The sequence below is a fragment of the Tursiops truncatus genome, chromosome 16 (assembly GCF_011762595.2).
Source record: "Tursiops truncatus isolate mTurTru1 chromosome 16, mTurTru1.mat.Y, whole genome shotgun sequence".
Taxonomy (NCBI): Eukaryota; Metazoa; Chordata; class Mammalia; order Artiodactyla; family Delphinidae; genus Tursiops; species Tursiops truncatus.
Window position 1 is genome coordinate 61,187,512 of NC_047049.1, and position 24,819 is coordinate 61,212,330.

The 24,819-nt window shown below is 51.3% G+C and overlaps 1 protein-coding gene across 5 annotated transcripts in view; it reads right to left on the reverse strand.

The window, feature by feature from the left end:
- Positions 1-24,819, reverse strand: part of ADAMTS14 (ADAM metallopeptidase with thrombospondin type 1 motif 14) — a 174,115-nt gene that overhangs the window by 25,866 nt on the left and 123,430 nt on the right. For 3 of the 5 annotated variants that reach the window (XM_033841852.2, XM_033841850.2, XM_033841854.2), the window contains 8 exons: positions 12,727-12,810; positions 11,883-12,039; positions 9,811-9,916; positions 7,957-8,100; positions 7,172-7,304; positions 5,659-5,772; positions 3,203-3,351; positions 1,083-1,258 (listed from right to left, as the gene is read on the reverse strand). In XM_033841852.2, coding sequence (XP_033697743.1) covers positions 1,083-1,258; positions 3,203-3,351; positions 5,659-5,772; positions 7,172-7,304; positions 7,957-8,100; positions 9,811-9,916; positions 11,883-12,039; positions 12,727-12,810 — 1,063 coding nt within the window. The remainder of the gene's footprint in view (positions 1-1,082; positions 1,259-3,202; positions 3,352-5,658; positions 5,773-7,171; positions 7,305-7,956; positions 8,101-9,810; positions 9,917-11,882; positions 12,040-12,726; positions 12,811-24,819) is intronic. The other 2 variants (XM_033841851.2, XM_033841853.2) reach the window with 1 other exon arrangement.

Genomic DNA, 24,819 nt, shown 5'->3' on the forward strand with positions numbered 1-24,819 from the left:
CCAGGCAGGTGGGTTTCTGGGCAGCCCTGGAAGCCAGCCGACAGTGGCACGGGAGTGGTGAGCTCCCCAGGCTAGGAGGAGTCTAAGCAGGGAGAAGACACTCCCTACAAGCATGTTCTGGAGGGGTCTGTGCACTGGCGGGCAATACACAGGCCTCCAAGGTCCCTTCCAACTTGAAGGCTGTCATTCTCAACGTGAGCTGAAGATGGAGGGTCTTGTAATTGATACTCTGGAACCAGGGCTACGAAGAGGTGGCCCTGGGCTCAGGAACGGCCATTCTGATCGGCGCCGTCTGATGCCGAGGGCTACGTGGTAGGGGGTAAGCATCAGGCTATGGAAGGACCATGGAGAGGCCGGCAGGGGAAAGTAGACTGAGAGGACCGTTAAAGGCCCTTCCAGCCTGAAGGCATGAATCCAGCCCTTCACTGGGTTCTCTCTGCCGCTGCGAGAGCCATCCCTGGAAATGCTCCAAAACAGACAGGCACTGGCTTGGCCCCAGAATTCAGACCCTCCGCTTGAGTCCTGAGACCTGTGTCCAGGGTAGCCTATAGGGGGTCAGTAGGAGGATCCCACAGACTCCCATCGGCCTGACTTTCAAATCATTTTCCTTAACTACTGAAACAGTAGCACCATCAGTAAAACCTAAAAACATGGTATGTAATAGGACAAAGCTTCTCGGGAGCAAAGCAAGGGGCACCCGCACCTGTACCGGGCCTTCTGCACAGGTAAGGACATGTCCGAAAGGCACCAACCCCGACAGCCAGCACTGCTGCCAGCCGGTGCCTCTGGGCCAAGTAACCCTTGCTCAAGACATTGTCCTTGCATCTGACAGAACACGGTCAGCATAAGCGTACAAATCAAGGATGGCTGTGATGAGGATTGGGGCTCCCCCAACGTGCACAGCGCAAAGGCCTGCACAAAGGCGCGTGGCAAACTTGCTGACTGCAATATCCCTTTTGGTGCCACCGCTGTCCCTCCACCTTCACTGGTGGGCCAGGCCTGGGAAGCCCTGCCTGGGAAGACACGGACCCAGCAGATGCCCAAGGCCACGGGGTGGGCGTGGGGAGCAGGACTCCACTCACCGTCGTCCGGCTCGTAGGGGATCCAGCTGTGCTTGGCATTCTGGTGGACGTAATAGGAGTTGCGCTTGGCGCACTGCTGGGCCCGGAAGTCCTCGTAGGGCCCCGGACACTCCTCGCCGTTGCAGACCTGGTACTGGAACGTGGGCCCCGAGCACAGGCGGCCTCCATAGGCTGGGCTGGGGCGAGCGCAGAGAGACCGTGCTGGCTGGAAAGGCTCGGGGTGGGGGCAGGCTTCCCACATGGTGACCTGAGGTAGCCCAGCCTTTTAGAGTAGCATAAAAAGGGGCTCCACTAACTTACAAACTAGAGAGGAACCCCCACTGTGAGGACTGCTGAGCTCAGAGCCTTGTGGTCCCTTCAGGCATATGCCACCTATTGTGTGTGTGTGTGTGTGTGTGTGATGGGGGAGAGGAGAGAATGAGCAAAAGAAAGGGGGCAAAGGATGGGGGGAGGGAGAGGGAGGAAGACAGGAGGGAATGACTAACCCCCTCCAGCCGGGCTAGAAGAGAAATCAATCTGATTCATCTTTGTTTATTCTTTCGGCCGTCACACAGCTCCTGACACATGGTAGGCCCTCAATAAATGACTCAGCTGCTCCTACTTGCATCCACTTCCATTTAATATCATAATAAACTGCGGAGTGGTAAAAAGAGACTTGGATGTGCAGTAAGAAGACCTGGCTAAATCTAACCCCGAGTCTTGCTGTCTTAACTTCTGCTTTAAAGGAGGGACCATAACACTTCTTATTTTACCTACCTCCTGGTGTGTCTGTGAAGAATACATTTTAAAAAGGTATTTAAATCTGTACTCTCTTCCCCATGAAATTAAAAGGATCCGGTAAGATTATGGATACAAAGTACCCAAGTGAACAAGGTTACTGGAACTCTGCTCAGAGATGCTGGAAGGATTACATGGGTTTATGCATGGACGTGCTTAGCACCCCGCCTGGCACAGAGAAAGTGCTCCGTGCACTGGGGTAATTATAACAGCAGCTGTCCTTTACTAATCTGTGCTGGGCATGGGCATGGTGCTGAGAGTGCATAGATTATACTTCATTTAAGCCTCATAAAATAAAAATAGTTATTATCGTAGACGAGTTCAATAAATGGGGATAACTCTCTCTCGTGACTGGGAGGTGGTCCATCCAGAGTGGGCATCACCGTGCCTTTCTTTAACCTGGCTCTCCTACCCCCAACAGGTCGAAGGCTGTTCATCTCGTCTCATATTTGTAAAGGGTCAGTACACAGGAATAGGCTGCTCCAGGGGGCACGGAGCGTCCCATCCCTGGAGGTACACAGCAGAGTATGAAGGACCACTCCTGAGGATGCTGGAGGGAGGGTGACCACCCCCGAGCCTCTGTGATCCTAGGACCCTGCCATTCTGAGGTCCCCATCGCATCACTCAGCACTGTGAGGGCTGGGACCGGCCCTGCCCCACAGAGGTTCAGAATCACTGAACGTGGAGACAGCTGAGCCACACGGCCGGCCCCAGCCGGCCCCCATCTCTCACGAAGCTGTTCTAAGCAGGCTGCTTCAGCTTGGGAGACGGAGGCCATCAAAAGCTGGTGCTCAGAGGTTCCAAAACCATGGGAGGGGGTCCCCATAGAGGGGATAAATGCGAGAAAGAGATTATTCCCCCAGAATGCTGACATACGGGTAGCGGGTAGTGAGGGGGGGGACTTGATGTTCGAAAGAGATAAGTTAAGAAAAATTGAAGGAAGTTTTGCTTCAGGTAGTAGGAAACAGACTTGGGGAATTTATCCTCCCAAGACATGGCTAGTGAACATTTAGACCAGTGTTTTCTCAACGTTTAGCTGGAGGATGAGGGTCACAGGAGGGCTCGTTAAACTGGCCAAGCCTTGGGCCCACCCAGATTCTTCGCAGACGAGAATCTGAGAATCACTGGTTCGGACCCATTCTCAGATGTCAGTCAGACACAAAGGGAGATGTCAGACCCAGGTGGAAGTGGTTTGGCGCCCCCAACAATTCTGGGCCGTCATCCACTGGAATACGTACACAGCCACCTGCAGGGGACCTTCTTTCTTGTGCCCTGCCCCCCAGCGACTCCCTCTCCAACCCCCTTGGGCCCCTGCCCTGCCCACCTCAGCCCAGTGCACTCACGGGGGATTGTCACAGCTCCGGCTACGGGATCGAACCCCGCCCCCACACGACCGTGAACATGACCCGAACTTAGTCCAGGAGCTCCAGCCTCCATCCTGGCCGTAAGTCTGCTCCGGCGACTTCCAGATGCAGTGACCTTTGAAGCACCACTGGGATGGAGCAGAGGGTGCGAGGTCACCCCAGGGCCACCGCTGCCTAGCCTGCCATAGGAAGTGCCCAACCGGGCACACGGCACAGCTGGCAGGCACCACAGGTGAGCCCAGAAAAAGGAACGTTAAGAGCCCAAGCCTCAGGGTCACCCAGAATCCCAGCCCTACCATGCGCTGAGGGACCCTCAACAAAGGGCTCCCCTTTCTGACCCTATTCCTCGACTGTACCATGGGGATAACAGCACCTGCCCACAGGGCTGCTGTGAGCATTCAATGAGATAACACCTGGCACACACAGCCCTCCAGAAACGGCAGATGGTATTATTCATGGTGACAACAGCTGTGCAATTATTTGGTTTACCACCCCCAGAGAAACAAAGGGCTGATAAGGGAGAGAAGACACAATCTTCCCACACCATCTAGAGTTGATCTTGGCTCTGTACCTTGAAATCACCATCCAGGGACCCCAGGCAGGTATGTTCATGGGAGGGAAGCCAGCCACCCGGGAGGTCCATCCACGCAGTGGAGGGAGCATAGGCCTCAAGTCCAAGAGGCCTGGGTTTGAATCCCAGCTCGGCCACTACTAGCTATGTGTGGTTTTGGCATAGCTTCACCTTGCTGAGCCTCAGTGTACTTGCCTGTTAAATGGGACTGTTCTAAGAACTGAAGGCAGCAACACTCACAAAGCCCTCAGCACAAGGCCAGGCACAAAGGAGGGCTCAACCAAAGTCAACCCCCTTCCCTTTTCCTGTAGGGCCATAGGTAAGAAATACAGCAAAGCTCTCTGGGTCTTTTTCAAGAGATAACTCAGTAGTTCTCAGTCTTGGAGTCACTTGGGGAACACTTAAGAACTCTGGATGCCTCAGCTTCCCCCCAGACTGAGTCAGGCTCTCTAGAGGTAGGGATTTTTAAAAGAAGTGGTAATTTTTAAAAGAAGCACTATACAGTTGACCATTGAACAACTCAGGGGTTAGGGGTGCCTGCCCTCTGCAGTTGAAAATCTACATACAACTTAGAGTCGGTCCTCCATATCCATGGTCTGCATCCAGATTCAATCAACCACCGATTGGTAGTATTGTGGTATTTACTGTTGAAAAGAAACACATCCGCGTATAAGCAGACCCGTGCAGTCCCAACCTGTGTTATTCAAGGGTCAACTGAAATTTACAGGCCATAAACTTCACTCATTTCAAGTGTACAATTCAATGACTTTTCATAAACTTACAGCATTTGGCAACCATCACCACAATACAATTTTGGAACATTTCCACCATCGTAAGAGATATCTTGTGCCCGTTTGCAGTCACTCCCTGTTCTGGGGTGTGGGGGATTTTAAAGCTCCCCAGATGGTTCTAATACGCAGACAAAACTGAGAGCCGTTGATTAACTCTTATGTGAAATTGTGATAGGAGAGGGCCTGGGAACTCGAACACACCTGGAGCAGGTAGACCCGAGGCTCCAGGATAATAGCCCTCCAGGTCTGGAGCCCACAGGGCCTGTACAAGGCCATGGGAAGCCCCACATATCTGTGAAGGGACAGACCATTTATAGATGAGAATGGGAAGAACAGATAAGGGCAGAGGGTGAAGGGCAGAGGACAGGCTGCTGGGGGCAGCACGTGCTTCTTCCCAGCCTCTCATTTGCTTTGACATGACTCACAACTTCATAACAACCTGAGGAGCGGGAAGGATGCTTGGTCAGGGCTCAGCAGGGGTCAAAGAATGGACCAAGGTCACCACACAGAAATGGGGGGGCGGGAGCAGGGCCAGCGATAGAGCAGAGGTGGGTTTCAGACCTCAGCTCAGGGCTCTCAGATCCGGGGTCCTCCTGACACTCACACACACAAGAGGGTGCAAACACACCCCAGGAAGTACACGAAAGGGCCGGTTTGCGGGGGAGGGGTAAGAAACAGCATGGTGGGCGGGGGGAGGAGGCAGAACACCTGGAATCTTCCCTTCACCCCTTCTCAGCTAGTCACCCTCTGCTTGACCTCCACAAGTGCCCTAACCTGCCTGGGCTGCATTCTCCTCAGATGGCAGTAAGCATTCCTGCCGATGGGCTGGGAGACAAGGCCAAACTCTGCTGCTGTAGAAGCCAAGGACTGTGGTGCCAGGGAGGAGAGGGCGTGTGTGTGAGTTCCTGCGAGGACTCCCTGCCCATCTGCCCGCACGCGAGGCTGGCTCCTGTCCTCAGCCCTCCCCCAGCCCCCACCACGCATTCATATCCACACTCAGCAGCAAGATGGGTCTCCCGTGGGGCCTGCGCCCCAGGAAGGCGCTCCTGCTGCAGCCCCCGGTCCGCAGGTACCTTGCCTGGCGCACACTCCGTCCCGTCCAGCGGGGGCCCCTTCTTGGTCTTGCAGAAGTAAGGGTTGTCAGGATGGCTGCACCACAGCTGCTTGCAGGCCTCGAAGGTCCTGAACTGCACGGCAGGTTCAGGGTCACTGGGCCGGACTAGCTCCCCAGCTCTGACACGTTGTCCGGGGGCAAAGGACAGTGACAGAGCGAGGGGAGGGTGTGGTGGGCATTGGGGCCAGAACACTGCGAGGGGGGCAGGAGGGGCCCGTCTAGCCAGAGCCCCGCGCGCACACAAGCTCGACCCCACCACAAGAGCCACTGGCCTCAGTGACCCCTCCTCTCTCCAACAGGGCACCGAAGAGAAGGCACCAGCCACAGCCCACACGCCTCTGGTCTCCCTCCCCAGGCCTCCCTCCCTGCCTTTGCAGAGGCCACTCTGTGACTGAGCAGGGACCAGGGTTTGAGGCTCTGGGGAGGCTGGGTCCACTGATACCCCCTGAGCTCTGTGCATGTGGAGGGCTTTGAGAGGGCTGCCAGTCTAGCCCAGACCCTGCAGCACCCAGACAAGGTCAGGACTCCCACCTCCCTCTAATCTCACCCAGCCACACCAGAGGTTGGCACCCTTCTGCTTCACACTGTCCAGGAAAGCCCCAATTTCCTTTTCTCTCCTATCATCCCCTGCTGGCCAGACTAGTGTCCTACAAACACAGCATCTGGGCACTGAAATCCCATATCCCAGCTGTTTCTCCACTCCCAAAGCAGAGACCAGCTGTTCCAGTGTGGCCTGGGCAGTGGGCAAGGTGGCCACACACAGGGCCTTCTGGTCCTGCAGAGCTGAGGAGGGGGCTGCACTCCTGGATGGGGGCGGTTTGAGGTACTCGAGGCATCAAGGCCTGACCCCTCAGAGAGCCCCCTGCCCTGGGATGTCCGCGTCTCTGAGGCTCCACCTGGGCCCTGGTTAGCAGCTGTTCAATTCTCTCCTAGGTGGCTCCAGGCTCTCCCCTGCCCTGTCCTGCAGAGTAGGGACAGGGCTCTGCTCCCTTGTATCCATCTCCTCAAGTAGGGGATGGGGGTGGGGGAGGGGGAGGGAAGCATGCAATTGACCCCCTGGAGAGAGGTTATATGGGGCACACGAGAACTCTACCAGTGTGGGAAGTCTGCCCAAAACATCCTCCAGGTGCCCAAAGAGCAGAGGGTGGCAAGTATTTCTCCACCAGGCCAGAGCCCAGCACCTGATCTGACACATGGGCCACCTGACAGATAAACTCCCCCGGTGACCAGCCCAACCAGGACCCCAGCGGTGGCCCACCCTCTCTGTTCTACTCTGTTCCCATCTTTCCAGGCATTCTCCAGCCACCACACACGCTGGCCCCCCACCCCTGCGTGGGGCGGGGATATGGCAGAAAGTGGCAGGGCCTGGGCCCTGGTCACCCTGCCTGGGCTAAGGTGCTCTGTGAATGACCAGCCTGCATCCCAGGAGGACCTGACCTGGCATCCAGCTGGCAGAGGCCGTGGGAACTCACCGCTGAGCAGGTGTGGTACCCAGTGCCGAAGTCAAAGCGGCATTGCTCGTCCATTGAGTAGTCAATGCCAGGCAGCTCCGGGGGCCGGGGCCAGGCAGGTGCAAAGGGATCATCAAGGAGGCAGTCATAGGAGCTGCCGGCAGAGGCAGGGAGGTGAGCAGGGTGGGGACAGGAATTCCCAAGCTCTCCCTTCCCAGAGGAGGGGGTGTTAACCAAGCAAGGAAGGCCTGCAGGAATCTGCCTCCGCTGCCCTGTGCCAGGAGCTGTGCTGTCCAGGGAGGACAGGCTGCCCTCCCCTCGCTTCCACCCACGACCATGTCTGGGAGCTCCAGGGCAAGGGGACCCAGGACTGCGGTTAGGCACTCAGCTTGTGGTTTTCTTACGGGGCCTGTTTTGCCCGCATTACAGAGACACATCATGGCCCAGATGAAGGGTTGGCTCGTGGACAATTTGAGGGCTCACTGCACTGAGAGAAGAAGACAAGTCAGCCCGCCATGCAGGACGTACACTGGGCGCTGGCCGGCTGCTGCGTGAGGTTAGAGACAGTATCTCTGCCGGCACCCATCCCGCCCAAATCCACTCTGCGCCCATTCTCGGCCTTGAGCTCCTGAGTCCAATGCTTGTCCTGGGCCTCCACGTCCCCGGAGCCCCAGAAGCTGACCGGCAAACCCAGAATTGAGCATGTGTCAGGAGTAGGATGGTGTTAGGAGGGGAGATGACTTGGGGGAGATGGAGTGGCAGGCCGCTTGCTCCCCATCCGGGCCCAGAGGGTGGAGGTGACCTACGGGAGGTAGCGGCTGAGTTCCAGCTTGCTGCAGTGGGACCAGTGGAAGCGGTGGAAGGCAGCCTGCACCAGGGGCGCCATGACGCTGCCCAGGCTGGTCTCATCTGCGCAGCCGTTCCCCTGACCATCGTGCTCCATGCCGAGCCTGGAGGGTGGGGGAGGACAGAGGGGAGCCCTCAGTCATGCCCAGGGAGCCCACCCCTGGGGAGATGAGCAGGCGGGCCTGAGACCCTGCCCTGACCAGGCTTCAGACTGTGACTTCTGGCCTCAGTTTCCCCACCATGCAGTGGAGAGGGCCACCCCTCTGGATGGAAGCTGAGACCCCACCTGGCCCCCCAGTGGGCCTGGACTCATTCTGCCCTCCTGACCCCTCCTCAAACCCTACCCACATCCTCACAGTTTCCGAGGTCAGCTCCAGCTCCACTCTGGCCCCAGGACACCTTTCCTGGCCGCGCTCCCTGTGGGCCGCCCTCCCACAGCAGGGAATGCCTGTACCACCGTTAAGAACTCACACGCCATGCACTGTCTTCCCTCCAGACCCAAGGTCTCACGTGCAAGGACCAGTTTCATTCTGTTCAGTTCGACCTCCCTTACTGCGCCCTCCCTGGGTGCCAGCCTCCTTCGCTTCTCCTAGACCCCGCGGTACCCAGCACAGAGCTTTGTGTGTGGTACCTACCTGCCGTGATGATAGTTTAAATGTAAAAGTTTGCTCTTTCTAGTTAACACCAAAGCCCAAAGGTTCTAAATTCTTAAACACTCCCAGGAGTCTGCATTTGGCCTTGACCACTAGACAGACACATGGGCCTCTAAGCTTGACCCTGTCTCTCCATAGGGAGGGGCTCTGTGAGTGAAGAGTGGACACGCCCTGCCCCCCCACATACAGGAAGACAAACTCCTGGCTCCAGGATATGTGGAAACATTGGCTGCCGGGGCAGGAAGGGACCTCAGAGGTTCCCCTGGTGTCAGCCTCCGTGTTGCAGATGAGGAAACGGAGGCCCCAGAGAGGAGGTGCTACCCACCCAGTGAGCGGCAGGGCTGGGATGAAATCGCAGGGGCAGGCAGATGCAGAGAGGGGCATGGCCAACCACAGATGGCAGGCTCGCCCTCGGGACTGGCCCACTGCTCTCATTCCCATGTCCTTCCAGCTGCAGAAAACAGCCCTCACTCTGTGTGTGGGCTGGGGGCGGGCAAGCTGGGGGCGGGTCCCGTAGCTCTGCCCTTGTGGACAGACAAGGCCAGGAGACGTGACTGTGACAGGTATATGTCACCACCAGACACTGGATGGTGGATTATTTGTTTTCTCCCAGCACGTAGCTTCTTGCATGCTTTTCTGTCCCATTCTCCACTGCAGCCCTATTTCTAGAACAGGGCCTGGCACACCTCAGGCGCTCAAGAAATACTGGTTGAATGAATGAATGAACATGCTCTAAACCAAATCCGGGCCCGAGGATCACACAAGCCCGCCACCCGCTTGGCCCGAGGCCTGGGTCTAAGTGCCCCTGTTTATGATGGACTCAGGCCAGGGCTCCATCGCGGAGCACTGGGAGGGCCTTGAGGTGTGGCTGAGATGGAGGGATAGAGGCCACCCAGAGAGCAGAGCACTGCCTATAAGGCGACACTGCTACTGGCCTGCCAGAGGCAGGGCCACATCTGGTCTCCCAAGGCCCTGGATTTGGGGCTGGGCCCAAGGCAGGGCCAGAATTGCTGTCTGGGCCCCAGGGCTCCATCCCCGTCGGGGCAGCTCCTCTGGCATCTCCCTGGACACTAGGAAGGGAGTCCCAACTGGGGCGAAGCCTCCCACACCCGCAGACCTCCGCAGAGCTCAAGGCACCGCTCGCCCCTCAGTGCCACTTACACGTGGCCGGTCTCGTGGGCCACCACGAAGGCCGAGGAGAAGCCGTCTTCGTGGTTAAGGGCACAGCTTCTCAGGGGGTGGCACATGCCAGTAACAGGTGCATACCCTGCCAGGGAGAGAGGGCAGAGAGAGAGGTCACGTGCAGGTGAGGTAGGACTCGACGAGGTCTGTGCCGAGCCAGCCACCGCAGGGGCGTCCAGACCTGGTCACCACCGGAGGGTCCCTGGAGGAAGAAGGATCCTTCCAACGCGCCCCCCGTGTGTACGCACCCGCAGTACAGCTCCTGGGCCAAGCTGCCCCCACGTCCTAAGGCTTGCCGCCCTCCCTCCTGGCCTGCAGCTCTCTGTGCCTGTCGGCCCCAAGCCTGCATACAGCCGACTTCCGAGCTGCATCCCTCCAGACAGTCAGTCCGCTGGTGAGTCAACAAACAAGCTCCAAATGTGTGTACGCGGGGTAGCAGGTGGCACCGTGTTAGAGACTACGGGGAACACAGGCGCGAGCCCGCATCCCCCCAGCACACCCACACACCAGAGGGGCAGACGGCTTAGCGGGGAGATTAGGGGTCACGAGGTCAGCCTAGGTGTGGGCCTGCAGGGCCGGAGTTCAAGGAGCACAGAGGGGTGTGTGGGGTGGCTAGGGGGAAGGCCTCTGACCGCAGGGGTTGAGCGGGACCAGGGAATGACTTACGGGGGGGCCTAGAGCTGGGCCTGGAGGACAGGCGAGAGACTCTGGCGAGGTGGGGGGCGGGCAGGGGGAGGGGAGGACACGGGCAAGGTGCAGACACAGCTGCGCAGGCTTCAGGAGCCGCGGGCAGTGCAGGGGGCCGGCACGTGGCACTGAGTAAGCAGCTTTGTGTGCGAGGCCCGTGATCTACGGGGGCTGCTTCCCCGCCTCCCCAGGGCCCGTAATCAGCTGGGAGGGCAGCCTGGGCTGAGGAAGACATCTGAGGAGGGGGAGATGGTAGACAGCGCTCCCTGCCTCGGGCTTTCAGCCAACCATGACCAGATAGCTATTCCCTGTCTTCGGAATTGCTGAAATCCTCTCTTATTTGAGATGGTTTTGGGGGTGTAACAAGAAGCTGTGGTGAGAAGGCTTCTTGGGTCCCGATTGTCCTGGAGGTCTGGATGTACTCTTCAGGGCATGCAAGTACACACGTGTATGTGTGTCTCTTTGCACATGTGTCTGTGTGTCTGCACGTGTGTCTGTGCACGAGTATGCATGTGTCTGTACACGCATGTGTCTGCGTGTAGGTGTGTAAATCTGTTTGTGTGCGTACAAGCCTGCCTTTGGGGCTTCAGGGATTCAGACAAGCAGCCCTTTTGGTAGAGGCTGCCTCTCTTCTAGCATCAAACCAGAAAACACTACAAAGCCCTCAACCTGGAGCCTGGAGATACAGTCTGAGTCTCAGCTTTGTCTCCTCTCTGCTGTGAGGCCTAGGCGAGCCTCGTTGCCACTCTGTGCCTTGGTTTCCCCATACAGAAACCTGGGGGTGATCAAAGCTTCCTATGTCTGCAGAGCGCTTTCAGCCATCCTCTGTCACAGACATGGGATGCATCCCTCAGCCCTTTTAGCAGCCCGGGAATGGAGGAAGGCAAATACTACTATTTCTCCCATTCCACAGTTGGGAGAATCTCAGGAGATGAATGAGTTTGGATCACTAGGCTGGAGAGGCATGGATCTGCGGGTAGAGCAGGGCCATCCTTTCTGAAGTCCACACCAGCCCCGCCCTAGGTGCCCCACGGCCTGCAGTGAGGACAGAAGGATACAATGTGGGCAGAAGCATCTTGAAGATCACTGAGGTCTTCGAGCAGCCAGGCTCCGGGATGGTGATCACAGGGCTTAGGGCCTGACTCACAGCGACCTGCAGGCTCAACCAAGGCAGCAGGGACCAGGGCGGGGCCCCTTCACTTCCCCTGGCCCCCGAGAAACCATTCCAAAGCTCGCCTACCTGTCCGGCCAGGTCCTGTCTCCAAAGTCCCAAGGATCTCTTTGTTGCCAGAAGACCTGGCCCCAGAGACAGCCTTGGCCTCTGCCCTGCAGCTGCACACACCTGGCCACGGCAAATACAGTACCTTGCGTACCTGAGGGCCCAAAGTCCTGCCGGGTGAGGAAGACGACGTGGTCGTGGTGCTCCGCGTGGCCGGGGTCCTGGCGCTGCTGAGACTGCGCCCAGCGACACACCTGCTCCAGGCTGCGAGAAGGGTTCCCACGCTCGATCAGGCTCAGGGACTGGGGGGCCAGAGAGCAGAGTGCCGGTCAGAGCCCACGGACTGCAGCAGGCACCCTGCCCTGTGCTCCCAGCAGCAGGGGACACGGAGGCCCGCAGAACGGCAGGGCCTGCCCCAAGGTCACTGCTGTCCCGGCTCCGGCTGCCACTGGCACACAGCCCCGTTCCGTTTTAGGGAACATTCCCGTGCCAAGCCCTGTGCTGGGGCACCTGTCTGCTGAGAACTCACATTATTGCTAATTCCTCAAGTAACCCACAGGCAGGTGCTGTACTGAGCATCTCCTCTATGCAGTCACTGTCATTATCTCCACAACAGCCCCCAGAGGAGAGTTCTGTTTTTACTCCCGTATGGGGGAAAACAAGCAACAGAGCCCAGAACCCCCGGCCACAACCCTAGCAGGACTTGTCTCGGTCACTGGCCCCCCCTCTAAGCCCCACTTTCCCCACCGATTCATGGAGCAGGACCTCCAGCTGTAGGGGTTGAGGACTGTCCATTTACCCGACTGGAGGGAATTCATAAGTCCCCGCTTACCAACCCCAGATGCCTCCGCTAATGGTTTGGGGGTTCTAATTTTGGAAACAAAATGTTTCCTAGATGCTGTTATCCCTCCCCGATACCTGAGCTGGTCTGATGCTCTGGCCCCCCATCCCTTCTCCCTCAAACACTGCCTGTTGACACAGGGGTTTACCTGTCGGTAGCCAACCATGATCAAGCGGACAAGGGCGATGTTTATGTGGACCCCCAGGGACTCATCGTGGTAAATCTCATCCACCTTCAAGAAGAGATGAGCGTGTGGTGTTAGGGGAAGCAAGAGTTCATTGAAGGCCCACCGCATGCCAGGTATCTGACACGCTACCCTACTTCACCCTTACCATGGCTTTACCTCGCACGCATTCCTATCCTCACATGAAGAAACTGAGGCAGAGGGAGGCAAGACGACCTGCCCAAGGACACACAGCTAACAAGATGCACAACTGGTTTTCAAATCCTGGCCCACCAAATTCCAACACTGAGCTCTTTCCACGAAGCCAAAGCATGAGGGGACCTGGTCTCAAACCCAACAACTCAGATGGAATCTTGTCTTTTTATATCTCTGAAGAGTCCTTCCAGAAATGTCACCCAGCTCAGGTCACTCATCCTCACAGCCCTGTGTACCTTTCCAATTGCCTCTGGACTCATCCGTGGGCTCTGCAGTGCCTGGGCCCCCCTCCAGGGCAAACCCAGGAGGAAAGGGCTCTAGGGCCTTGGACCAGCAGCATCCCCTGGGGCTCGTTAAAAACGCAGAGTCTTGGGCCCACCTCCTGAGTCCGAGTCTGAGTTAGAACAAGATCCCCAGTGATACTCAGGCACGGTCAAGTTTGAGGACAGGAGCGGTGCATTGGATTATTCCCTTCTCCCACAGGCTCAGGGGCCTTTGGGGCGGTCATGGCACAGTTCATCGATGAAGGCAGCCCCCAGCCACTCCCCTGTTCAGGAAGTCCCGGAACTGTGTCCATAACAGATGGACACCACCTCTGCCTGCCCACCCCCAAGGACAGGCAGTTCACCCACTCCTGAAGATGCCTATCTCCTGAGTGGTCCCACTGGACAAGTCCATCTTCTTTGTTTTAAATAACTTTTATTCCTGGATATAAAATATTTCACTCTAAAAACTCTGAAAAATACCCCAAAAAAGTAAAAGAAAAAAGTCAGAGGCGATCAAGATGGCAGAATAGTAAGACGTGAAGCTCACCTCCTCCCACAAATACATCAAAAATACATCTACATGTGGAATGATTCTCATAGAATATCTACTGAACGCGGCAGAAGAGCTCAGAGCTCTGAAAGGGCCAGAAAATCTCCATGCAACTGGGTAGGACAAAAGAAAAAAGGAAAAAAAAAAAAAGGAATCAGAACAGGACCTGTGCCCCTAGGAGGGAGCTGTCAAAGAGGAAATGTTCCTGCACCTGGGGAGTCCCCTCACTGGTGGGGAGATCAGCAGGGACAGAGGGGGGCTTTGGAGCCTCGGAGGAGAACTCAGTGACAGGTCTGCAGCAGCTAGAATGGAAAGAAACCTGCACAGATGGTCAGGGCCATCGCTCTGCACTCCCCAGCCTGAGACACGTGGCCACCAGTGTGGACGGGGGCTGGGTGTGGAAGCTTGGGCTTCAGAGATCAGACCGGGGAGAGGACTGGGGTGGGCTGCGTGGGAACACCCTGAGGGCTGGAGTCTGGTGCGACCACAACTGTGGGTGTACACAGAGGAAGCCTGGGCCGCCTTAGAGGCCAAACGCCACTGTGTGGGCGGTGTGTGCGGGCAAGGGGAGGACCTGCTATTCCAGCGCTTTTCCCTGTGTGAGCTCTCAGGCAGCAGGACACTGCCTACACGGGCTCCAGGAGCGGTGGCGAGCTGCCTCTGCTCCCACGGCATGCTCCAAGTGTGCGCATGAGCTGCCACCACTGCCAATAACCCCATGACCAGGCACCAGCCGCTGCATCGGCACACCTGTATCAAGGGGATAACGGCCAGCACACGCTGAGGAAAGACGCAGCATGCATCCATACGAAAAACAGCCCTCGCACCAAAAATATGAAACCCACACAAGCTACACAGGGACACTCCCACATATAAATAGCCCTCCGAGACCACAGTAGATAATTGTTTCTCCTAAACTCACAGAATTAAGAGAAATATAAGTAAAATGAAGAAGCAGAGGAACCACTCCCAGTTGAAAGACCAAGGGAATTCCCCTGAAAGAACAAACAATGAAACAGACCTCTTCACTCTAAGAGACACCGATTTCAAAAAGGAGATAATGGAAATACTGAAGGAATTAAGAAAGGCTATCGACAGAAATGCAGAGTACTGTAAAAAGGAACTAGAAACTATAAAGGGGAACCAGGAAAAATTAGAAAACTCATTTGCCGAGACAAAAAGGCAACTAAAGGCAATGAATAGCAGAATAAATTATGCAGAAGAATGAATAAGTGCCGTGGAAGATAGAACAATGGAAATCACCCAATCAGGAGAGCAGACAGAAAGTCAAATGAAAAACAAATGAAAGCAATATAAGATATTATATGGGATAATATATTATAGGATAATATAAAGTGTGCTAATGGGATGATATAAAGTGTGCCTACGGGATAACATAAGGGAATAATATAAAGTGTGCCAATCTATGCATATGGGATATGCAATAATATCCTATGGGATAATATAATATCCTATGGGATAATATAATATCCTATGGGATAATATAATATCCTATGGGATATTATAAAGTGTGCCAATCTATGCATAATAGGGATTCCAGAAGGGGAAGAAAGACAAAAGGGGATCGAAAATGTATTTGAAGAAATTATGGCTGCAAACTTCCCAAACGTAAAGAAGTAAACAGATATCCAGGTACAGGAAGCACAGAGGGTCCCAAACAAGATAAAGCCAAACACACGTACACCAAGATGTATTATAATAAAAATGACAAAAGGTAAAGAGAGGGTTCTAAAGGCAGCAAGAGAAAAACAGAGTTAATTACAAGGGAATCCCCATAAGGGTATCAGCTGATTTCTCTACAGAAACATTGCAGGCCAGAAAAGAGTGGCATGATATTTTCAAAGTCCTGAAAGGGAAAAATCTGCAACCTAGGATACTCGACCCAGCAAGATTATCACTTAGAATAGAAGGAGAGTTAAAGTATTTCTCAGACAAGCAAAAACTAAAAGAATACAGAAATACAAAACCTACTCTGAAGGAAATGCTGAAAGGTCATCTCTAAATAGAAAAGAAGTAAGAATATATAGGAAAGAGAAAATCACAACTGGAAAGCAAATCACTTAAATAAGCCAGTCCACAGATTAAAAAAAGATCAAAGAATTTCTGTGAAAGTGATGATAACCACAGTGAACAGCAAAAGGATGAACGCAAAGATGTAAAAGGGCATCAAAATCATAAAAAGTAGGGGAGGAGAGTAAGCAAATGTAGATTTTTTTTTCATTTCCTAGAATGTGTTTGAGTCTATATGATTACCAGTCTAAGGCAAGTAGAAACAGGATGGGGTTAACATACTTGAAAAGCAGGGTAACCACAAATCAAAAACATACAAGAGATTCACAGAAACCAAAAAGAAGAGAACATAAGCATAACACAAAAGAAAATCATCAAACAACAAAAGGAAATAGAAAAAGAAAGGGACAGAGAAGAAATATAAAATCAACAGGAAAACAAGGCTAAAATGGCAATAAATACATATCTATTAATAAGTACCTTAAATGTCAATGGACTAAATGCTCCAATCGAAAGACACAGAGTGGCAGATTGGATAAAATAAATAAATAAATAAATAAACAACAGCCTACAATATGTTACCTACAAAAGACCCACTTTAGGGCAAAGGACACACACAGATTGAAAGTGAGGGGATGGAAAAGATTATTTCATGCAAACAGAAATGAAAAGAAAGTGGGGGGTCACAGTACTCATATCAGACAAAATAGACTTTAAAACACAGGCCATAAAGAAAGGTAAAGAAGGACACTATATAATGATAAAAGGATCAATACAAGAAGAGGATTTTACACTTGTCAACATTAATGCACCTAATGTAGGAGCACCCAAATAAATAAAACAAATACTAATAGACATAAAGGGGGAAACTGACAAGAATACAATAATAGTAGGAGACTTTAACACCACACTCACATCAATGGACAGATCTTCTAGACAATCAATAATGCAACAGAGATCCTAAATGATACAACAGAACAGTTAAGACTTAACTGATATTTTCAGGACGTTACATCCAAAATAACCAGAATACACATTCTTTTCAAGTGCACATGGAACATTCTCTAGGATTGACCATATACTAGGGCATAAAACAAGCCTCAACAAATTTAAGAATATAGAAATTATCTCAAGCATCTTTTCTGACCACAACAGCATGAAACTAGAAATCAACCACAAAAAAAGAAATGAGAAAAAAAAATTACATGGAAACTAAACAACATGCTACTAAAAAACCAATGGGCCAATGATGAAATCAAAGAGGAAATTAAAAAACACCTTGAGACAAACGACAATGAAAACACAACCATACAAAATCTATGGGATGCTGCAAAAGCAGTTCTTAGAGGGAAGTTCATAGCAACACAGGCCTTCCTCAAAAAACAAGAAAAATCTCAAACAACCTAACCTACCACTTAAAAGAATTAGAATGAGGGCTTCCCTGGTGGCGCAGTAGTTAAGAATCCACCTGCCAATGCAGGGGACACGGGTTCGAGCCCTGGTCTGGGAAGATCCCACATGCCACGGAGCAAATAAGCCCGGACACCACAACTACTAAGCCTGCACTCTAGAGCCCATAAGCCACAACTACTGAAGCCTGCACACCTAGAGTCCATGCTCCACAGCAAGAGAAGCCACCGTAATGAGAAAACTGCACACCGCAACAAAGAGTTTTTCCCCCCGCTCGCTGCAACTAGAGAAAGCCCATGCACAGCAACAAAGACCCAACTCAGCCAAAAATAAATAAATTTATTTAAAAAAAAAAAAAAGAAATAGAAAGAGAAGAACAAACAAAACCTAAAGTCAGCAGAAGGAAGGAAATAATAAAGATCAGAGGGGAAATAAATAAAATAGATTTAAAAAACAATAGAGGGACTTCCCTGGTGGCACAGTGGTTAAGACTCCACGCTCCCAATGCAGGGGGACCAGGTTTGATCCCTGGTCAGGAAACTAGATCCCACGTGCATGCCGCAACTAAGGAGCCCACGAGCCGCAACTAAGGAGCCCACGAGCCGCAACTAAGGAACCCACCTGCTGCAACTAAGACCCAGCACAACCAAATAAATAAATTAATTAAATTTTTTTTAAAAAATAGAAAAAAGTCAATAAAGCCAAGAGCTGGTTCTTTGAAAGGGTAAAGAACACTGGCAAACCTCTGGTCAGGTTCACCAAGAAGAAAAGAGAGAGAACCCAAATAAATAAAATAAGAAATGAAAAAGGAGACATAACAATGAATACCACAGAAATACAAAAAACCCTAAGGGAATACTACAAAAATTTATATGCCAACAAATTTGACAACCTAGAAGAAATGGACAAGGATCTAGAAACATACAGCTCACCAAAACTGAATCAAGAAGAAACAGATAATTTGAACAGACCAATCACTAGAGCTGAAATAGAATCTGTAATTAAAAAATTCCCTACAGGGCTTCCCTGGTGGCGCAGTGGTTGAGAGTCTGCCTGCCGATGCAGGGGACACGGGTTCGTGCCCCGGTCCGGGAAGATCCCACATGCCGCGGAGCGGCTGGGCCCATGAGCCATAGCCGCTGAGCCTGCACGTCCAGAGCCTGTGCTCTGCAGTGGGAGAGGCCACAACAGTGAGAGGCCCGCGTACCACAAAAAAAAAAAAATTCCCTACAAATAGAAGTCCAGGACTAGATGGCTTCATAGGCGAATTCTACCAAACATACAAAAAAGAATTTATACTGATCCTTCTCAAACTCTTCCAAAAAATTGAAGAGGAGGGAACACACCCAAAGACATTCTATGAAGCCACCATCACCCTGATACCAAAACCACACAAAGACACCACCAAAAAAGAAAATCACAGGCCAATATCGTTGGTGAATACAGATGCAAAAAGTCTCAACAAAATATCAGCAAACCGAATCCAACAACACATAAAAATAATCACACACCACAACCAAGTGTGATTCATCCCAAGTTCACAAGGATGTTTCAACATATGTAAATCAGTCAATGTGATACGTCACATAAACCAAAGAAAAGATAAAAACCACATGATCATCTCAATAGATGCAGAAAAAGCATTTGACAAAATTCAACATCCATTTATGATAAAAATTCTTACCAAAGTGGCTACAGAGGGAACATATCTCAACATAATAAAAGCTATTTATGACAAACCCACAGCCAATATAATACTCAATGGTGACAAGATGATAGCCTTCCCACTAAAATCTGGAACAAGACAAGGATGCCCACTCTCACCTCTTCTGTTCAACATAGTATTGGAAATCCTAGCCACAGCAATCAGACAAGAAAAAGAAATAAAAGGTATCCAAATTGGAAGGGAAGAGGTAAAATTGTCATTATAGACAGATGATGTGATTCTGTATTGAGACAACCCTAAAGACTCCACACAAAAACTACTAGAACTGATAAATGAATTCAGCAAGGTAGCAGGATACAAGATTAACATACAGAAATTGGTTCCATTTCTTTACACTAACAATGAAATATCAGAAAAGGAATGTAAAAAAACAATACCTTTCAAAATCACAACTCCCAAAATAAAATACTTAGGAATAAACCTGACCAAGGAGGTGAAAGACTTATATGCTGACAACTATAAATCATTAATAAAGGAAACTGAAGATGATTCAAAGAAATGGAAAGACATCCATGCTCTTGTATAGGAAGAATTAATATTGTTAAAATGTCCATACTAGCCAAAGCAATCTACAGATTTTTAATGCAATTCCTATCAAATTACACATGACATTTTTCATAGAACTAGAACAAATAATCCTAAAACTTATATGGAACCATAAAAGACTCAAAATTGCCAAAGCAATCCTGAAGAAAGAGAACAAAGCAGAAGGCATAACCCTCCCAGACTCCAGACAATACTGCAAAGCTACAGTAATCAAAACAGCATGGTATTGGCACAAAAACAGACATATGGATCAGTGGAACAGAACAGAGAACCCAGAAATAAACCCACACACCTATGGTCAATTAATCTTCAACAAAGGAGGCAAGAATATATACAATGGGAAAAAGAGTCTCTTCAGCAAGTGGAGTTGGGAAAGCTGGACAGCTGCATGTAAATCAATGAAGTTAGAACACACCCCCACACCATACACAAAAATAAACTCAAAATGGCTTAAAGATTTAAACAAGACATGATGCCATAAAACTCCTAGAAGAGATCCTAGGCAAAACATTCTCTAACATAAATCATAGCAATGTTTTTCTTAGGTCAGTCTCCCCAGGCAATGGAAATAAAAACAAAAATAAACAAATGGGACCTAGTCAAACTTACAAGCTTTTGCACAGCAAAGGAAACCATAAAAAAAATGAAAAGACAACCTACAGAATGGGAGAAAATATTTGCAAACAATATGACCGACAGGGCTTAATTTCCAAAATATACAAACAGCTCATATAACTCAACAACAACAAAACAAACAACCCAATAGAAATATGGGCAGAAGACCTAAATAGACATTTCTCCAAAGTAGAAATACGAATAGCCAATAGGCACATGAAAACATGCTCAACATAGCTAATTATTAGAGAAATGCAATTCAAAACTACAATGAGGTACCACTTCACACCAGTCAGAATGGCCATCATTAAAAAGTCTAGAAACAATAAATGTTGGAGGTGTGGAGAAAAGGGAACCCTCCTACACTGTTGGTGGGAATGTAAGTTGGTGCAGCCACTGTGGAAAACAGTATGGAGGTTCCTCAGAAAACTAAAAATAGAAGTACATATGATCCAGCAATCTCACTCCTTGGCATATTTCCAGACAAAACTCTAATCCAAAAAGATACATGCACCCCTATGTTCACAGAGGCACTATTCACAATAGCCAAGATGTGGAAACAACTAAGTGTCCATTGACACGTGAATGGATAAAGAAGATGTGGTACGTATATACAAGGGAATACTACTCAGCTATAAAAAAGAACAAAATAACGCCATTTGCAGCAACATGAATGCAACTAGAGATTACCATACTAAGTGAGGTATGTCAGAAAGAGAAAGACAAATACCATATGATATCACTTACATATGGAATCTAAAATACGACACAAATGAACCTATCTACAAAACAGAAACAGACTCACAGATACAGAGAACAGACTTGTAGTTGCCAAGGGGGAGGGGGTTGGGGGAGGGATGAACTGGGAGGTTGGTGTTAGCAGATGTAAGCTATTATATATATGGAATGGATAAACAACAAGGTCCTACTGCATAGCACAGAGAACTATACTGAGTATCCTATGATAAACCATAATGGGAAAGAATATTAAAAATGAATGTGTATATGTATAACTAAATCACTTTGCTGAGCAGCAGAAATTGACACAACATTGTAAATCAACTACACTTCAATGAAAAAAAAAAAGCTCCCAAGTTATGAAAAGAAAAAAAAGTTGTCTCCTATTATATATTAGCCAGATATATAATAACTATGGTTAACACAGCTTCCTGCCGTGTGCGTGTGTGTGTGTGATCTTACAAAACTGGAATCATGCTGAATATACTGTTTGTGTGTTTCTTATTTCCTGAAACATCATTCTGTGAATTTAAAAGCATCACCTCTAATGTCTACAGGTGATGGGCCATCACTTACGTAACTACTCCCCTAGGAGAAGTGACTTGTCCAGGAGGAGGAATGACGTGGTCAGCAAGTCAGTGTCAGTACACAGCAGTGTAGCTGCCAGGAGCCAGAGTCCTGGGTTCAAACCCCAGCACTGCCTCTTAGGAGCTGGGTGGCTTGGGGCACATCAGGTAACTCCTCAGAACCTCTGTTTCTGTAGACTGGGGATCATAATGGCTGTCGTGGGGCTGGCACGTGGAAGCTCACGCCAACTCAACATCTGGGGATTATGAGTGAGCCCCACAGGCAGAGAGGCCCACGGGCATGGTCAGTGATGGAGGCAGAAGTGGAACCAGCCTCTGACTCCTGCCCACGTGGCTTCCCGGGAGCGGGGTTGGAGATTCATGCATGACCCTGTTCTCACCATTTCACCTCTCCACGCCCTTCAGCTCATGAGCAAAGGAACCAGCCTACAACCCACAAAGGGACTGCTGTCTACGCGATGGAGAGGGACAGTGTGGCCAACCCTACCTATGAGAGTCCCATGGGGAGGGGAAGGCCAGCTGGGGGACCAGAGGTCTGCTCCTGTGCTGACGCACCCCTCCTGGGACACAAGAACAGAGCCCCAGCCTACTCTCCCACACCTGGCAGCTGCCCCAACCCGTGAGCGTGCAGACTCCAGAGCAGCCAGCACCAGGCTTCCCCCAAGGGCCTGCCTGGCACCCATGTCTGACCCCAACTGAGACCAGAGACCAGTGCCTGCTGGGGGACAGCAGGCCCCACGAACCCCATCACACATAACAGTGGAAAGTCCGATGGGTGGGAGCACCTCCCTCCACCCTCCTCCCCTCTCCTGCGGGAGCAAAGACATCACGGGAGCAAAGTGGCCAAATGCATAAATAGATGATGTCCTTCTCCACCCGCCTGCCCCGACTCATCCTAGGAGAACACGCACACATTTTCTCCCTCACAGAATTCCAACCTGAGTACTCTTTGCTGACCCACTGAAACCACACTCGATCTGCAGTAGGATGACTCAAATAAGCCCAACATCTCAGCCCCTCCGACACCAGTACATGGCCTTCCTTCTACACAAGGGTGTGGCCAGTGTCTCAGACCTCCCTGATGGTGCCCTGTAAGAGTGCAGACCAAGGACGGGGTCACAAGCAATGCATGCTCCACACAGCCACATCTGTACACCTCGTATACGTGTGTAAACCCACCAGTGACCCCAGGGCAGGGGAAGGAAGCGGTCACTGGGTACATGGGCGGGGCATCTGTGGGGCCTCTGGCCATCTAGAGTACCCAGGCCATTGCCTTCCTGCCCTCTTCTGTCTCCAAAGTGGACCAGGCAGATTGCTGCCAGAATCCTGCCACATTACTCATTTCTGTCCCACACTCCGCCAGCCAAACCCACTCTTCAAGGGCCGCAGTGACCCCTACTCTACACTGCATCTCCAGGCCAGGATGTTAGGAGGTCCTCACAGAACTGGAAAGGGGGCTGCTGCTCTCTGAGCAGGAGGAAGAATCAGAGCCTGAGTGTCCAGTACAGTAGGGGGTTGAGTGGGGCCTCCTGACACCAACTCCCACTCCCAGGTAACTGGCCCAGATGCAAATACTGAGCAATTAATACTAAAAATTAATTTTGCCTCTTCTACAGAAATAAAAAAGAAGTCAAATACACACTTCTTGCACAGTAATTTACCTTGAAATCAACCTTCATGGTTAGGGGAAAAAAGCACAAAACTCTTTTGATAATCAATGCTACACAATTATTCACTTTCACCATTAAATAACACATTTAATCAGCTAAATAGATAGATCCCTACAAAGACAGAAAGACAACCTTTTCATCTCCCACGTGAGACACCACAGGCTTCTGAAATAATCTGGACACCACAGGCTTCCGGTCACTGGTGTATCAATCTCTGTGGCGCAGACCCCCCGTGCCCCACCCCAGGGGTCAGGGGAGAGGAAGAGGGTGCTTGTGGGAAGGAGGGTCAGGCAGGTCTTACTGGAGGAGCCAGAACGATCCTGGACTGAGAAGGTCATTGACCCTTTGGAGTTGGGGAGAGGCTCGATGCAGGAGAGAGGAACACGGGAACCATGTGGAGCCACCAAGAGAGCCCCAAGGTCACTGGCAATCAGGGTAACTGAGGCCAATCCCCACGTGACGGGGAGTTTCTTCCCAGCCCGTGCCCGCACACCTCCAGCAACAGCGCACTCTCGGCCATTAGAAAGCTCTCTGTGCCATGAGCCCCATTCGGCCTTCCTGTCCACCTTCCCCACTGGCCTCAAGTCTCCCTCTTGAAGTTTCACTGAGCACATCGGCTCCATTCTTGGAGACAGATAGTCACCACTGACTCCCAGGGACTCCTCTCTAAGCTCACATCAGTCAAAGAGAACGTCTTACAGGCAGCAAGACAGAAGACAGATCACTCATCAAGGAAGGACCATTGCGTTAGAAGTAGGTTTTCAACAGCAACGAGGGAGACCCTGAAGTAACACCATCAAAGCACCATGACAAAGAAACCATCAACCTAGAATCCTGGACCCAGCAAACCATCTTTTAAGAACCATAATGAAATAAAGACATTATCGAGTGAAAGAAACCTGCGACTGGCACACGGACCCACTAAAGGATCTGCAGGTAAGGGCGATGGAAGGCAGCCTAAATACAAGAATGCATGAATAGTTTTGAGCCTGTGATAGGAGCACAGGATAGGTTCCGCGATGAGATAGTCTGGTCTCTTCTTATATTAAATAAGGATAATGAAAATGAAGCAGTTAAATTTTCTCCCATATTCCGCCCCTCCAAAAGTAGGGTTGGCCCTGCCACTCCAGGGGTCTGGTCTGTCTCTGAGGCCCTGGCTCATCTGTACACACCCTTATTAGCCCTTGAGTGGGGACCTCAGTGGCTTTGATTCAGCTGGAGCTACGCTGACACTGTGCACAGGCCAAGGAGGGGGCTGGACAGGGCTGCCGTGTCCAGCAGAACCACAGAGGCCGTGGGCACGTGGGTTCCACCCACAGCCCTGAACTGGTGCCCCAGCAAGGAGATGAGGCTGCCTGAGAGACCCAGGACCCCAGCCCTCTGGAATAAACACAGAGCTGCTCCCTGACAGGCTCCAGCCTGGCTGTGCACTCAAGGCCTGGCTCTGTCAGCCTCTGCCCGCCACGGCTGTCTCCCAAATGCCAGAGGTGAGGCCAGCTCGCCAGCTCAGGGGAGATCAAGAATCGCTTCCCGTGGTTGTGGGAAAAAGCACGATTGCTGCAAGACACACCCACGGGGCAGGAAAGAACACTGTGTCTGGTCTCCCTGCTCCCCCAACCTCAGCCAAGTTTAAGACCAAGACCCCCCCGACCCAGGTTAGAGTTCCACATAACATATTGGCCTGGGATGGCTCTTGCCTGTGTATCAGAAAAACAAGCACAGG